The sequence below is a fragment of the Dreissena polymorpha genome, chromosome 8 (genome assembly GCF_020536995.1).
Source record: "Dreissena polymorpha isolate Duluth1 chromosome 8, UMN_Dpol_1.0, whole genome shotgun sequence".
In the NCBI taxonomy this organism is placed as follows: Eukaryota; Metazoa; Mollusca; class Bivalvia; order Myida; family Dreissenidae; genus Dreissena; species Dreissena polymorpha.
Window position 1 is genome coordinate 69,856,450 of NC_068362.1, and position 16,536 is coordinate 69,872,985.

A 16,536-nucleotide genomic window follows, 5' to 3' on the forward strand; every position below is an offset into this window, starting at 1 on the left:
GAATATTGGCCTTCAATCATACCTATAGAAGCACCAGTGGTCACTTCTAGTATTCCGTTGTTGTAGTTAAGGTAGTTAACGTGTGTACAATCAGAGCCGGCTATGGAAACTAGAAAACACAATAAACATCTGAATTACTGGAAAGAAATCACTTTCATATAGTTGTGTTCGGTAACGTAGAAATGGGCAAACACATTTAATGTCGTTTTCCTTGTCACACTGGTTTAGCGTTCTTACTTCGTTCTGATGTCGACCGAGGATGCGGCAGAATTCCCCAGGACGACGTTTGGGCGTCGTGAGAACGCGTGAAGAAGGCGTCGAAACGCCCAGAACGACAAAGGTAGCGGCCTTGCTCAAAGTACATGCCTATGCTTGGTGTTGTTACTGCGTTCTAACCAAAACCACATGAGATCGCGCTGAGGATTCCAGAAGCAAAGCAATTCAAACGCCAAGGAATCAATACAGCCGTAGAAGACACGCTAATATCGTATTATGGATACCGTATGGACGCCGACGATCGCCACGTGTGAAGACCGAGGAATCGCAGTAAAAGTGCAGTAAAAACGCGTATGACGTGTTGGGAACGCCGCGTTCACATGTTGAAATCAGTTGCTTGTAGCAAGACCCCAACTCGATAGTTGACGGTGTTTTGATTTATTTTATATAAAAAACACTTTGTGCGACGGTGTGACGCGTATGGTATAGAAAAATGTAGATGTACCTTTTTTGTACCCAGAAGACAACACATCGGTTGGAATGAGCCTGGTCCAGTAAGAGTTCCAGTAATTATTGTCTCTACTTTGTAACACCCATATTTCTATTTCTTCGTTGGATTCTATGAAAACCTGACAGAGAGATAGTATGTTACATATATGTGTATGTGATGTGTCCGGTAGAAATCAAACATACTTGTATCATACTTAGTTCAACAATACTTTGTATCGAAAAGTATACTTAAGGTCACATAATGTAACTTTTGCATCGGTTCATATAATTTTTTTATAATACAGATTTTAAAATTTTCATACACGGTAAAATGCATTACCCATGTGTTTGACAAGAGATTTTGATACTCCTCATATGCGCCAGCGTTCACTATCAGGTTTTTTTCATTCTTTAGTGTCACGCCGTCTAAAGTGAAGAATGTCACATTTGCATCTTTATCATTGGCCAATATTTTGAACGAACGTGTGTTTTGTGGAGGGGACACAAACCGCAGTCCCTTACTGTCTAGCTGTTGGCCTGTCGCACCTAGATATAACACAACAAGGAATGTGCTTGAGGTGATAATGATGGTGGATTCTATAATAACATCAAAGACGACGGCGAAAACAATTACGATGATGATAAAATTATGGATATATAGTAGTAGTTGTAGCAAAAGTAGTAGTAGTAGTAGTAGAAGTAGTATAAGTAGTGTTGGTGGTGGCTGTGTCGGTGGCGGCGGCGGTGGTTGTGGTGGTGGTGGTGGTGGTGTTAAAAAAATAATATTAACAATGATATCATAAACTTATCTTAAATTTTTACATACCAGTATTGATTTTCCCACAGTCTTCCGACATCAACTCTGCAACATAATAGTATTGTAATTCATTTGTTTCAGTTTCACTGTTTATAAGGACATACCATGATTGCCATGTCTAAAAGACGTAATTGTCAATAACGCCTTCGGTTTATATTCCAAAAAGGCGCAAAGCATATTTTAACCTTTTATTGTGACATAGAATATCAAACTTGTCTTATTTTCTTTGCTTGCATTTTTTTTACCAAATCAGCAATTAAAAATTAATCCCCACTCTATGAAATGGGCTTGATGTATTGTATTTGATCTTGAATTGTGATGTCGGGCGAAGGGGTCTGCTTGATTGATGCGAAATTCCGTTTTTACGTGCTTATATATCACGTCTCAAGTATTTGAACATGTTTATCCGTGCTGGTTAAACGGATCTCAAATTCGAGGCGAGTAAAAAGCAATGTAACAGTATAGTTTGTGTGTGTTTTATTTTTTAAACAGACATGCAAGCTAAGAGAAAAGACTACCTTTCGAACTCTTTAATACTCGAACAAGTATTGAGTTCATGTAGTGTTATTCAACACGCAACATATACATAGCTATAAATATAGCAAATATTAGCAAATTTGTGTTACAAATAGCAATAGCTGAATCAGTTTTCAAACTACATGTTATAAATAAGTGCAATCCTCGTGTAAGTTGTTAAACTCTATAAGACACACAAGTCAGAAACACTCGCGGTTATAGTCACGTACATTTTAATTCTTATTGTGTGTGTACATTTCTACCGGTATGTCTACCATATATTTTTCTCTCAAGAACAATGAACATATTGTCATAAAACATCTTTCAATTAAAACAAAATCAAATAATGTATTTCATAACAGTAAAACAGTGTTATTCAGTGTTAAACTTCACTGCTTTAAATTTTGGAACTTTCCTTCCCCTGTATTCGACTTACCTAGCATGAATTTGGCCCCGCCTGTTGCCGAATACAGGGTCATTTCAGTTGGCTCCTGTGTTATTGTGTCCTTAGAAAAAGCTGGGGAATATGGCTGCAAGCGAAATTGATAAAGATTAAGACAGGCGTGCATTTATACGTTATTGTTTCTGCATGAGTATGTGCGTGTTTGCAGCCACGGGACTCTCTATTGAAAGCTACTCATTGTACTCCCGTCGGATTCCGAATGATTCCGGGTCAAAATACACTGCGTTCGTTGTATTGAGGGTTGAAGTAATTTATCGTAAGATGCGAAGTGGTGAAATAAAAAATTACATGAGGTCATTAATGACATATGACCCCTGAGAATGCGACTAAATTTTTGAAATAAAAAAATAAGATTAGAAATACATGGATTCACAATTCATTTACATATACGTGGTAGTATTCATTCATCATGTAGTGAATCAATAAAGTAAAATGAAACGAAATGAAATAGAGATAAATACAAACTACTAATGTATATTACTAGAAGCCGATAGGGCAAACATAAAAGTTCTCACTATGATGCTCAGTCTCATATAACGGAACACTTAAAAAACTTCGAAATGCATAATCGCCTTCACACAAGACCCCCACACACCATAACATGTTACAATTAATCCCCACACAATTTGTTATCGAACACATAAAAATATTGAGCCGCACTCTGGGAAAACCGGGCTTAATGCATGTGCGTTTAGTATCGTCACTTACCGCTTGAATTGATTTTTTTATATTTGAGTCCTGTTCTGGGAAACTGGGCATAATGCATGTGCGTAAAGTGTCGACCCAGATTAGCCTGTGCAGTGCGCACAGGCTAATCAGGGACGACACTTTCCGCTTTTATGACATTTTTCGTTTACATGAAGTATCTTCTTAGCAAAAATCCAATTTAGGCGGAAATTGTCGTCCTTGATGAGCCTGTGCGGACTGCACAGGCTAATCAGGGACGACACTTTAGGCACATGCATCATGCCCAGTTTTCTCAGAACGCGGCTCATTTAAAGGAAGTCTCTTGTGCATGAAAATCCAGTCTCCAGGGACCGCACATTATAATCTGAGACGATACTTAACGCACATGCATTAAACCCGGTTTCCCCGAGACCGGGTCAAATTTAATAATATGATACTATTCGTTCAGTTAAAAAAATGAATACTCACGGATCGAACGATCACCATGCCACATGTACCTACCCATGTAATGTGAATATAGTTCGAGTCGCTCTGTATCTGTACATGTATTTGCATTTGTATTTTAAGAAGAGGCCCGTTGTTCGATGCTTGTGTTATGTTAGTATCGTTGCACTTACTCATGTTACATGACGACACCATTATTTGCAACGGAGTCACCTGTAAGAACAAATCAGAAGGATCCATCGGATTTTTTACGGATTAAAAAAGAGAAGCGAAATCGACGTAGTAAAGCATTTTTCTGACAAAACATGAACTAACATGCATAACCCCTATACGGTTCTCTATCTACATACCAAGTTTCATCAACCTAATTTCTGTCATTAAGTTATTGAAGGAAAAGATGGACAGACGGACACATGGGGGTTAACATATAGTCCCCACCGGTTAAACGGGTACGTTACTTATAACACATGTTTTGATTGTCGACGAAGTAATCTCACTGATAGACCAAAAATGCGCGTTTTGTTTAAGTGATTCCTGTGCCCAGTTTCATAAACATTCTTCATTTGTGAACTCAACCCAGAACATTAGATTTGAGTTTTCATTCAGTTGAGTATTGGTAATGTCGTTCCGCTAATAAACAATCTCAAATCTCATCTTTAAAAATAAGCAAATATTCTTCTTCAAACTCGTTAATGAGTCATACTCAAAACTAAAAAACTATATATGTACAAGAAAACATCACACTGTGATAAACACATTGAGTATGCAGAGGAAAAGTAACTTAAAAGTAAATAAAGAGAACGCAAAGCTGACTCCGCCTCTTGATTTGAGTTTATTCGTAACACTATGCACTGGTTAGATAAGTTACTTGATAAAATGTCTACCTTGTATAAGTGATTCCTGGTGAAGTAAGTTATTTGCTAGACAACATCACTAATTTGAGTAAATTGATCTGTACAAAAACACGAAAGTCAATCATCGGAAGCTTTTTTTTTTAATTTCTTGAGACATAATGCTCAACTTGATGATCACAAATGTTTTTTTTTAGTTTTGAGATTAACTCAAACCTGAGCTTGAGTGAGAATATGTAAACAATGTACATATAGTTAGATGCGTGCCCTAAAGATCGGTCTTTCTTCTTGCGTCCTTTACGGTGGGGCGTTTGCTTAGTTTTACATCGATACTGTTGATTTCTGTCTATAGGAAACATGAGCGAATATAATGCAGAATAAAGCCCATTGTTGTTTGAACGTTACCATGATAACAGTGTCCTCTGTGGACAACGCGCCTCTGTGAAGTTTTATGACGGCTACGCTGTGGTTGTTGAGAAGTTCAACGGTAACTGGTATCAATTTGACACCCTCGATATTGACAGATGTTACATTGGAAGTCGCTTCTTTATATGCAGTATTCACGACCAGTCCTGAAAGCACAACCACAACTTTCTTGCTTATTGCTTATTTGCAAATTAATAAAATTTAAAATATGAACTGTCAAAGAAAAGCGTTTATGATGTTTATGACTCTGAAAATTCGGGGAACTTTGCGGTGCAACGTCTTAGAGCGCACGTACATGCAAATTTAACGTTATTGAATGATGTATAACACAGCTAAACACAAATAAGTTATACATTTTAGTAACATATAAATCGCGTCGGAAGCTAATCGTATTGCTCTGTTATATGGTTAAATGGCGTCACTTGAATGCGTGCGTAACGTTGAAAAAAGATGGCTTGAAACTGATGGAAATATGTACAATAATGTTATTCTGGAGATACTTATCTTTTAATTATCTGAAAATCTGATTTTGAATGACCCACGGTAAGGATGAATTTATTGTGGGTTAATTTTTCGACAACATTGTATCATTCTAAATAACCATTTGGAAGAAGACTGCTGGCGAAAAAAAGAAACTACTTTTTATACAATACTGAATCTCATTAGCAATAACTAATTTTTACCTGTTGATTTTGTAAAAAAATAAATGTTCACATTACGCTGTGGCACGAGCTTTGCGTATTAATCGATTTACTGACTTGCAGCCATATGGTACAAAGCAGTTCAACCAGGTTTTGAATGCACTGACTGAATTATATTAGCCCTTGTCAACATTCTTAAAATCGGCTGATAGGTGTAGTCCTGAATTTGCAAAGATTATTAAATGTTTAGGGAATTATATGTAGATAAACGCAGTTGTATACGTACGTTTGTCTAACTCCGTGCATGTGTCCTCGTCCACGCGACCATCGCAATTGTTGTCAATATTGTCGCCGGCCCAGGCTGCGGTACGATCACAGTCCTGGAATATACCAGAATGTAAATATCAATATCAATCTTGTCGCCGACCAAGGCTTCGGTATGATCAGCGTCCATATAAAAATATCAGATAATGGCCGTCAGCATCAGTCTGATCACCGGAAAAAACTGCGCTATTAGCACAGTCCAAACAAAACACAATTCACTAACATTTTTAAATAAAAAAAATAACTACAAAGGGACTTTGTAACAATAATCTTCTCATAAAACGTCTCCTCAGCAAAGATGCAATTTTACATATTCGTCCAATAAAAAAAACGTATTCGTAAACGGCTTGTCAAATAACAAATACTATTAAAACTTACAATTTAAACAAGAGATTGCAAAGCAATATGGTCCCCTACCGGTGAAACTCCACCATTGTCTGTATTATATATATATTTGCCATAGCAACCATAGTTCTTGACGTAGGAACAAAATTATATGACGTGCATTATCTCCATATTACCATCTAGACATGTTTCAAGTTTCATAAAAAAATATGAAGAACTTTAAAAGTTATCGCAGGATCCAGAAAAGTGTGACAGACAGACAGACAGACAGACAGACAGACAGACAGACAGACAGACAGACAGACAGACAGACAGACAGACAGACAGACAGACAGACAGACAGACAGACAGACAGACAGACTCACGGACACACAGAGCGCAAGCCATAAGTACCCTCCGGTTTCACCGGTAGGGGAAAATAACAATTTTAAACATCCAAAAACAACTCAGGCAAATACTGACTATACAAAATCCTGTTTGAAAATAATCATTCTGAAGAAAAAAAATCCAGAAATTAATATTTCGACGATTCCTTTAACTTGTACAGTAAACATTATTTGTGTAAATGTAATTTGAATACAAATATGTTTCTTACCGGGGTGGTGGTGTTTTCAGCCCAGTTTGAGTGTAGCAAAAATGCCGCTGTATTGTTGCATGTTGCATAAATCATTCCTGCAATGCTTATTTCATTGAAGTTTGTGCTACACGTTGTATTGACATATTGAAGCGTGGTTCCAGTTGCTTGAATTGCATTTCCAACGACGAGTGCACCCTCACAAGGACAGGTTACTTTGCCTGACGTGATCCAGTGGTTCTTATCCGGTACCAACACCATCGATGGCAAACCCACCACGTTGCCTGTCCCGTTGTACAGGTTGACCGACATGATATGCAGAACGAGAACCGGTCTACTTGTTCGCACAACGCTGTTCATTCCCCAGTCGATCCGTCTTTCAACCGATGCAATCGTTTTTGGTATAATAAACGATGAGAAACCGGCTATTGATACTTCCGTATCAACTGATTTTGTGATTATTTTCATCAAATCTCCAGCGTTATTTCTCGGGTTCGGTGCAAAGACGAACGTTGTTCCCCATTTGTTCACTGGCGGAATTTGTTCGATCATAAACGAAGACTGGATGTGTCTAGTCCCAACAAACACGGCGATGTTCTTACTAGCGACGATTCGTGTTCCGCTGAGGTCTTGCGTAGACTCGATCCGAAGAACTTCCAGCTCGTTCAACGTCACTGGGACGCCGAAGTGGTTTGCGGCATTGGTATTGCACTTGAGCGTTTCGTTTTTCCCGTCGGGCAGGTACACGGTAACATTCGTGTCGTTGTAAACGGGAGTGACGGCGAACTGACAGTAGCCTCCCATGCTGCAATACGTGCCGACGTAATACTCCGTCCCAAGATGTGCGTCTTCAATGGCAGCGTAGCCTTCCTGCATCTTACCATAGGACTGGAGGACAATCACCGGGGTGGTGTCAGTATCGTTATCGACGGCGAATCTCAGGCCGCTCATGCTTATTCCAAGCTGTGAATTTAGGACAGATGGGCAATCTTTCACGTCGTATGTGTTTGCTTGGGGAGGGGCATTTGGAACCAATGTACAGGATTGATCAACCAATTTGTAAGGTGTCGAAAGAGTCAGAGCGACATTTGTTGTACTGTCGTATGTCGCATTCAGATACAACAGTGCCGTATGGTACGTCTTCTTTGCGACTATATTCGGAAATAAATGGAGTCATTAAAGTATATTTTGAAAAGACCACATGAGAAATCAAGCAAACATATTGCTTTATAATTGACTTGATTAGCATGCATTTATATTAATAAACACAGCAAACGATTCGTAAATGTGACTATCAGTTTATGTTGAAATGTGTTTACAATAAATAGATAATTTCTCATTTGTCGTTTGTTTTTAGTTGACGGACCGGATCATTTACTGAATGAATTCTCAAACTGTGAAAGCGATGTTTATTGAAATGGTTAAAATGTCCAGATATTTTATACAGCAATATTTTATTCTTTAAAACATCAACAGATCAATTTAAAATGACGAGTATTTCCCTAATTAAGAAACGAATACAATCACAAAAAGCCCGATGATTTGATTCGTAAATGGTAGGGTTAATTTAAAACATGAAAACACGACATTAAGCCAATTACTCATTGAAAGATCAACCGACCTGAGCATTGAAATTGACCTTACATTTGAGCGGCTATGTGGATATATGTGCATGTCGAACGGCTATGTGACAATATGTGAATATCGAGCGGCTATGTGACAATATGTGCATGTCGACCGGCTATGTGACAATATGTGCATGTCGAACGGCTATGTAACAATATGTGCATGTCGAGCGGTTATGTTACAGTAAGTGCATGTCGAGCGGCTATGTGACAATATGTGCTTGTCGAGAGGCTATGTGACAATATGTGCATGTCGAGCGGCGATGTGACAATATGTGCATGTCGAGCGGCTATGTGACATATGTGCATGTCGAGCTTGTGTTAGCGGCTATGTGACAATATGTGCATGTCAAGCGGCTTTGTGACATATGTGCATGTCGTGCTTGTGTTAGCGGCTATGTGGCGATATGTGCATGTCGAGCTTGTGTTGCATATAAGTTTCAAAATGTCCACGGAGTTAGCTGTGTAATGGTTACTATGTATTGTGAATACAATACTAAGCTGAATTCGAATGTCTAGCTGGATAGAAGGTGTTCGATCTAAAATGGTTATCGAGCAAAGGACGAATGTCAACGAGTGATTATGGTATTCGAACGTGAATATCAAGAAAGGAACGAATAACCAGCTCGGTATTGGATATCAAAACTTAAGCGAATATGAAATTATGAGGCTAAGAGGGGTATCAATTTCTTTTGAACTTAAACGAATGTCGAGCCAAGGTCAAATACCTATCTCGCAATTGGTTGTTCGAACTTTTAGCGAATACCTAGGTGATTATTGTGTATTCGAACTTCAGCGAATACCGAGTCGAATACCTAGGTGAGTATTGTGTATTTGAACTTCAGCGAATATTGAGTCGAATTCCATGGTCAATAGTGTGTATTCGAACTTCTGCGAATATCGAGTCGAATACCACGGTGATTATTATTAATTTGAACTTCAACGAATATCGAGTCGTGCGCCTAAGTGACTATTATGTATTGAAACTTCAGCGAATATCGAATCGATGACCTAGGTGATTATTGTGCATTCGTTCTTCAGCGAATATCGAGTCGAATACCTCCGCGATTACATGTATTGTGCATTCGAACTTCAGTTAAGGTCGAATACAAAGATTATTATAGGGTATTTGAACAATTTTGAATATTTATCTGCGGGTATATGAGAATTTTAGCGTATTTAGAGTAATGAATACCAACTGGGTATAAGTTATTCGAATTTAAGCGAATATCAAGACAGATTTGAACATCGATCTTGGTATTGGATATTAGATCTATAAAAATACCAATCCAAACTAAAAATAATATTTAGCCAGGTGGGTATTGAGAATTCTATTTTAATGTGAATATGGAGCTATGGAAGAAATCTAAGCTGGGTATTGGGTGTCTGAACTTTAGCGTATACGTGTCAAGGTCGAACTTGTGCGAATATCTAGCCAAGGATAAATAACCTGCGGGGTTTTGAGTTTTCGAACTTTTGCACGCAAAAAACGAGCCAAGGACGAATTTTTCGTAAACACTATATCAGCTAAGTATACAACCTTGGCACTACATTTGTAATAGAACGAATATCAATACTATTCAAGAACTCTCTCGAACATCGCTTATGCGGAATTGTCTGACAATATGCCAACGTCCACCCTACGAGATTATAGGAAAAATTGTCATCAAATTCGGCTCACAATTTTCTAAGATCTCCGTAAACGTAAACTTTAATTCGAAAATGTTTTATTATAAATGAAAAGGCAATTACTGCCTGAAAAATCTTTGGCGAGGAACGACTTTACAGTGTGCGCATGTATTATCAAAGGTGCAAGAACTCCCTGAAAACACATTTGCGCTGAACGAAATGACAAAATGCGCAATTCATCCCTATAGGTATACTGCATGCAAAGTTTCATCAGATTCCGATAATTAGTTCCTAATACCTTACACAATGTCAAATTATTACTAAAATCGCAATAAGTCATTGCAAAATTATTGGCGCGAACAAACTATAAATATACATATACCACCCAAATAGAGATGCTGCATGTGAAGTGTCATTAAATTCGGATTATTAATATCCGAAATCAAACGCCAACAGAAATTAATCTGCACATGACATAAGCTCCCTGAAACATTTACGGACATGAACGTCAAGCTTTTTAATATAAAGTTTCATCAAATTCGGATCATTATTTGATGAGATCGCGCATAGACAACAGAAATCCACGAGAAAGAGACGGACGGACGGATGGACGGACGCCAAGAAGGACGGAGACGATAATAGGGGAAAATCGTTTCAGACCCGCGCAAATTCTATCCCATCATAATTAGAATTTGGGCGGATGGGCAAAGTGGTGAATACTAGCTCCCTTTTCGGTAGCATTAACATAAAATCAATGTGTCGTGCCCATTTAGTAATGCTTTATAATACATGACGATAAGTTTTAAATAATTATTACTTAATGAAACATTTAATGAAAACATTTAACGCGCAGTTATAAGAAACAGAAACGTCATGAAAGAATTTAATAAATCATACACGACAATAACATTTCATTTTTAAATTGTTATAGTTTTACAAAAAGCTGTAGGCATTCTTGGCAGTCTTTGAAAGTTGTAAAGCAATACAAAAATGATAGGGGGAGTTCAAAAACACTGACCATTTTGGATATGACATTAACAGAGCGTATTTTAAGTGTTCAATTGTTCATACCAAAGAGACAATATTAATAATAAATCTTTATGAAATATACATACCAGCAAACTGTGCCAGACCGACGAGCACACTAATAAACAGGAGTCGCAACATCTGAAAGTTGATGATTCACTTTTAGCCAAATTATCAATTATGGTGTTCAGTATTACTGGTATTAACACTACTAGTATTTCAATACAATTATGTTCAGCGTCGTTGTTTTGTTTTCATTTCAAATACGTCGAGTACGTTAGTGCTATTTCGTTATAATTTATAACGTTTTAACTAAATTTTAAATTTTGGTATGAAAGAGGAGTAAAGTATATATGCAATATATGCGGAAAACACTGAATCGACTAAAACTGTCGCAGTCGTGCCTGACATATCCGCGCATGCATCTTTGTTCGATGGCAGCGCTAATAATGTTTAAAATACATAGTTTAATTTAAAAAATGTAACATAAAAATATGTGAAACATATCTTGTTGTGAAAGATTTCAAAGCCAAAGACTGAGTTTATTTATTAAGTACGAAAATTCACAAAGGGCAATTACTGTGTAATGAAGAAAGCACGAGATTTCGTTCATGTTTACAATTTAACTAAGTGAGATTTATCTACTTATGAAATTTCAACTTGACACATCTAAAAGTTTTGGATTATATTTGGAATATAAAATTCATATAATAAACAATGGCAATAACTTTTTTGATGAGGAAAAAAGAGAGAGCAAAGCTGTGTTAAAATATTTACAATACTTGGGACAACATTTTATGTATGTATACATTATTTTTTTTGAATTATTATTGTTGTCATTTTGTCTTCGTTTCATAATAGTTTGAACGATGGTTTATGTTTGTATTTCTTAAACCAAATACACAAAGGTCAAATTAAACGTAATTTATTTTATATGAGAGTTTCTCAAGAGACCGTCGCATATTTAACTCTGTTTGGTATTCCAGTTAGTTTGTAATCATTTTCGATACATGAAATCGATCGAATTCGCTTCATTCACGATGAATTTTTATTTAAAAAAAGAAATTTTGCATAGAAATTCGGATGATGTCTGATCACCATTATGGCAGTGGGAAAAACTCGTGTCAAGTAAATAAAAAAACTATTCATAACAAAACAAACAAATGCCCGATCTACCCTATCTTTTCATTGGCGGTCTCTTGGAAATAGATTTTTTTTTCAAAACTAGAACATGTTGAACAAATTCGCACAAACATGGGGATTGCTTCACTATTGCTTAACAAAACAAAAATTGTTAAGTGTAAAGTTATGAAGTAGTCTCATATCAAATAAGACACGCCAATCCATAGTGAGTAAAAGTATATGCAATTGTTAACATTATCATATAAATATTATCAACCAATCAATAATACATGAAAAGCGTGACGGTGATTTTTTTGTGAAAATGATCAAATTATTTACTAATATACCTTATACATGAAAAGCGGGACGGTGATTTTTTTGTGAAAATGATCAAACTATTTACTAACATACCTTATACATGAACGCGTAAATTATTTATCTATAAAAATATACATCGCGTTATATATTCTTCCAATAAGCCCATTATTGACTATATCAAATTACATTACATTACAAATTGTGAAGCGCAATTGAATATGTATATAATTTTGCGCTATATAAATGCTATGTATTTGTATTTACATTAAAAAAAACAATTAAAATGGATTTGATGAGAAACTGAAAATATTAAATTTAATTTAAACGCTTGATGAAATGATACTAGACAATTTTAGATTGAAAGAATGGAGAAATGTATGGAAATGTTGACAATAAGATAACTTTATAGAACGTCAGAGTAAATAAACGTAAATCCTACCTCGGTTCAACGAATGCAGGGAACACTATAAAAATAATAATTCATAAATGCTTTAATGTTATTCATATCACGTTTAAAATATCCCAAAAGTTTGAGGAATGACATTAAAATAATAAGAATCAAATTAGACGATTCATGAAAGGCTGCATGCCACCCACCAAGCAAACGGAATTTACATTTCGGTTCCAGAGAGGATGGTCGCATACATTGTTATTAATTAAATCGATTCTTTAGAACTTTTATCGATAGTAAATAGAACTGAACACATAATTTCTTTATAGTAAATAATTAGACACATCGATTTGAGCGATCCATAAAAAGGTATATGTTATCTAACAAACATATTTGCAGAAACATACACTACATAGTTCAATTTAAAGGGATCTTTTCACGGTTTGGTAAATTGACAAAATTGAAAAAAGTTGTTTCAGATTCGCAAATTTTCGTTTTAGTTATGATATTTGTGAGGAAACAGTATTACTGAACATTACCATAGACCAATATAGCCATTATACGTATCTTTTGACGATTCGAAAACCTAAAAATTATAAAGCGTTGCAACGCGAAACGATTGAATAATTTGTAGAGTTCTGTTGTTGTCGTTTAAATTTACGAAACTACGAAGATTGCTATTATAAGGTATAAAATACTTTTTCTGTGTATACTCGGCGAAATAGCCGTGAGGGCTTATGCGTTTTTACTTCAGACTAACTCCAGGACTCCGGGGGTCACTTGTTCGAGCCCTGGTACCGGCTACTTTTTTTTCCTTGTTTTAATTTTATTCTTGATTTTTTACTGGAGCTTTTAAGATCCAATGTTTACATTTATCAATATAAAGCATTTAAAAGGCCCCTTTAAGCGCTCTATTTATTTGGTCAAATACCTCTTATAATAAATAAGCAAATCAATCTTGAAATTACAGAGAGGACAAACAATTATTTTGAATTATTATAACTATAATAATAATAATAATAATAATAATAATAATAATAATAATAATAATAATAATAATAATAATAATAATAATAATAATAATTATTATTATTATTATTATTATTATTATTATTATTATTATTATTATTAGGATATCTTTAAAGGAAAGACGTGAAATTGAGGCGGTATTCAAACGATTTATAAAAACTTGTATGAAACTTAAACAAAACAAGACTACGGAATGTTCAACGATTACACGAGTTATTACGGATAAAATGACCAGCGAAAATGGGTCCTATTCCATTTATGCCATATATGGCCATTTTAAGCCCAGAATACCTGCGCATTTTCGGACACGGAAGTGCAGCCTGTTCTGGAGCTACGCTGGCCGCATTGACAAAAGACCCATTTTCTCATAATGCGGATCAAATATAGTACATGTAAATGAACTCAAAACGGTGCTGATATTCCCGTGATCCATATAAAAATCTTTCATAACATCAAAACAAGCCAAATTAAATACCTTGAGGTGACGATTTTCACAACAGCTCCATCATGGACGCTTGACTCCGAAGCAAGATAGGATTGCGGCCTGGTAACCAGCGCCGTGTATTCTCATTAAATTTTAATAAGCATGCTACCGGTTGAAAGGCTAAAACTATGTTTGTTTCAAGTTGACCGACCTTAATCGAAAACATTCGAACACTTAAACATGACGCAATAATTGTCATTTATTTAACGCTGCGCTTGTTCGTCCTTGCGTACATTTTAGGGAATCGACTTCACCTGGTCAGCCAGGAAGATTTCGCTTTAACTTTTACAGCTGAATAATCTTATTTAAAAATAAATTGTAAGGAAATCAACTTTGCCTGCGAAACACTATGGTAGAATTAAGACCATTTGCCTCTGACATTAAGTTGTATGCTGTGTTATCATGTTCCTTCCTACCCGTGTTTACGATATGTTTGTGCCAATTTACCAGAAACAAACGTTCGCAAATTTACCAGAAGCAAACATGTGTTTTGCCTAATAAAACGGCGTTCTAGAAAATCGAATATTTTAAAATGAAACTTATGAATTATTTAATATAGAGTATGTTTCCCCGTGGACCATACTATTTATCAAACGTTATATTTCATCCTCAGGATACGCATTGTCTGAACACTTAGCAACCTGATCAGTATGCGGGAAGCGTTTCTGACGAGCCTTTCAATAATTTACAATTAAATCGATAAATAAGTGTCGGTTTAACAATTCTACGAATATAAAACATGTTATCTGATCAATAGAATGTCAAAAACAAAAGTGCGAATATTTACAATAGCGAATTCCGTAAACGAAGCATTCTGAAGCGTATTATGCATTTGCCATTTTTATTTGAGCCGCGTTCTGAGAAATCTTGGCTTAATGCTTGTGCGTAAAGTGTCGTCCCAGATTTGTGCAGTCCGCACCACGACACTTTACGCCTAAACTTGATGTTCGGTAAGGAGATACTTCCTTGAAACTAAAATACCATAAAAAGCGGAAAGTGTCGTCCCTGATTAGCCTGTTCCTATCTGGGACGACACTTTACGAACATGCATTATGCCCAGTTTTCTCAAAACGCGGCTCATTTTATTTAGACATCATTAGCATATCAAAAGCGGCGCCTATTATCGCTGCTGTAATTGCTAATTAATTGATGCAGATTGCAAGGAGCATGAATAAGGAGAGAATAATTATAATTTGTTCATAATGATAGCGATTAAAAAGTTATATATGATTTCGTTGCTGCTATTGCTGCTTCTGATATTACTGTTTTTTAGGGAGGGGGCGTGGGGAGTTGTATTTTCCGGGGTCATTGAATCATTTTGAGTTTCTTGTTTCCTTCAGTCGGAAAAATATTTCAGTCAACAGTTAGCAATTTATAAACTAAATTAATTAACATTTGAGCTGAGCAATATTAAAAAATACACTCCCTTAAATAATGTATTCCTTTATGTGTTGTAATAACATTTTAATTGTATTTTTGCTTTATTGTTCCTAGTCTTATGTTGAAATGTTATGTGTTTGCTTTTCAGGCGTGTGTTGATAGTGCATTATGACGCTACTGGAATTAATTCAGTCGTGCTCTGAGAAAACTGGTCATAATGCATGTGCGAAAAGTGTCGTCCCAGATTAGCCTGTGCCGTCCGCACAGGCTAATAAGGGACGGCACTTTCCGCCTAAATTGGATTTTTGCTAAGAATAGACTTCGTTTAAACGAAAAATGTCATAAAGGCGGAAAGTGTCGTCCCTGATTAGACTGTGCGGACTGCACAGGCTAATCAGGGAGACACTTTACGCACATGCATTATGCCCAGTTTTCTCAGAACGCGACTCAATTATTCAGGCTCTAACCGATCCCCAGATAGAGCCTACAGTTAGGCTTAACACGCGCGTCAATAATGCCATTATCGGGTAATTATTACCAACCTTGAAAATAATTGGAGATGGTTTCATATATTCGTTTACGTCAATGGTTTTAGTGTTAACCCGTTTTATCAATCACATGGTCGGCCTTATTTCTGCTGTAAACATGGAATACTAGGCCTACTTAAATGAATCGTAAATAAATATTCAAAGTAAAAAACAATTTAGTTGTAATAATACAACAGTCATTGACTACATAG

The 16,536-nt window shown here is 36.1% G+C and overlaps 1 protein-coding gene across 1 annotated transcript; it reads right to left on the reverse strand.

Moving 5' to 3' along the window:
- Nucleotides 1-100: 100 nt before the first annotated feature.
- On the reverse strand, nucleotides 101-11,188 carry LOC127840612 (uncharacterized). The gene is made up of 9 exons (XM_052369020.1): nucleotides 11,163-11,188; nucleotides 7,010-7,944; nucleotides 5,837-5,930; nucleotides 4,889-5,055; nucleotides 3,690-3,845; nucleotides 2,475-2,568; nucleotides 1,532-1,567; nucleotides 1,046-1,251; nucleotides 101-109 (listed from the first exon to the last, which is right to left on the reverse strand). Exons 2-9 carry the CDS (start codon nucleotides 7,742-7,744, stop codon nucleotides 101-103), a joined length of 1,497 nt encoding a protein of 498 aa, XP_052224980.1. The 5' UTR covers nucleotides 7,745-7,944; nucleotides 11,163-11,188.
- Between the last annotated feature and the right edge of the window lie 5,348 nt (nucleotides 11,189-16,536).

Coding starts and splice junctions, on each gene's coding strand:
- LOC127840612 (XM_052369020.1), bottom strand. CDS start 7,744: ATGAGCGGCCTGAGATTCGCCGTCGATAACGATACTGACACCACCCCG. Junction 1,568..2,474: donor CGGGGCCAAATTCATGCTAG/GTAAGTCGAATA, acceptor ATTATGTTGCAG/AGTTGATGTCGGAAGACTGT. Junction 1,252..1,531: donor CTGTGGGAAAATCAATACTG/GTATGTAAAAAT, acceptor TGTTATATCTAG/GTGCGACAGGCCAACAGCTA.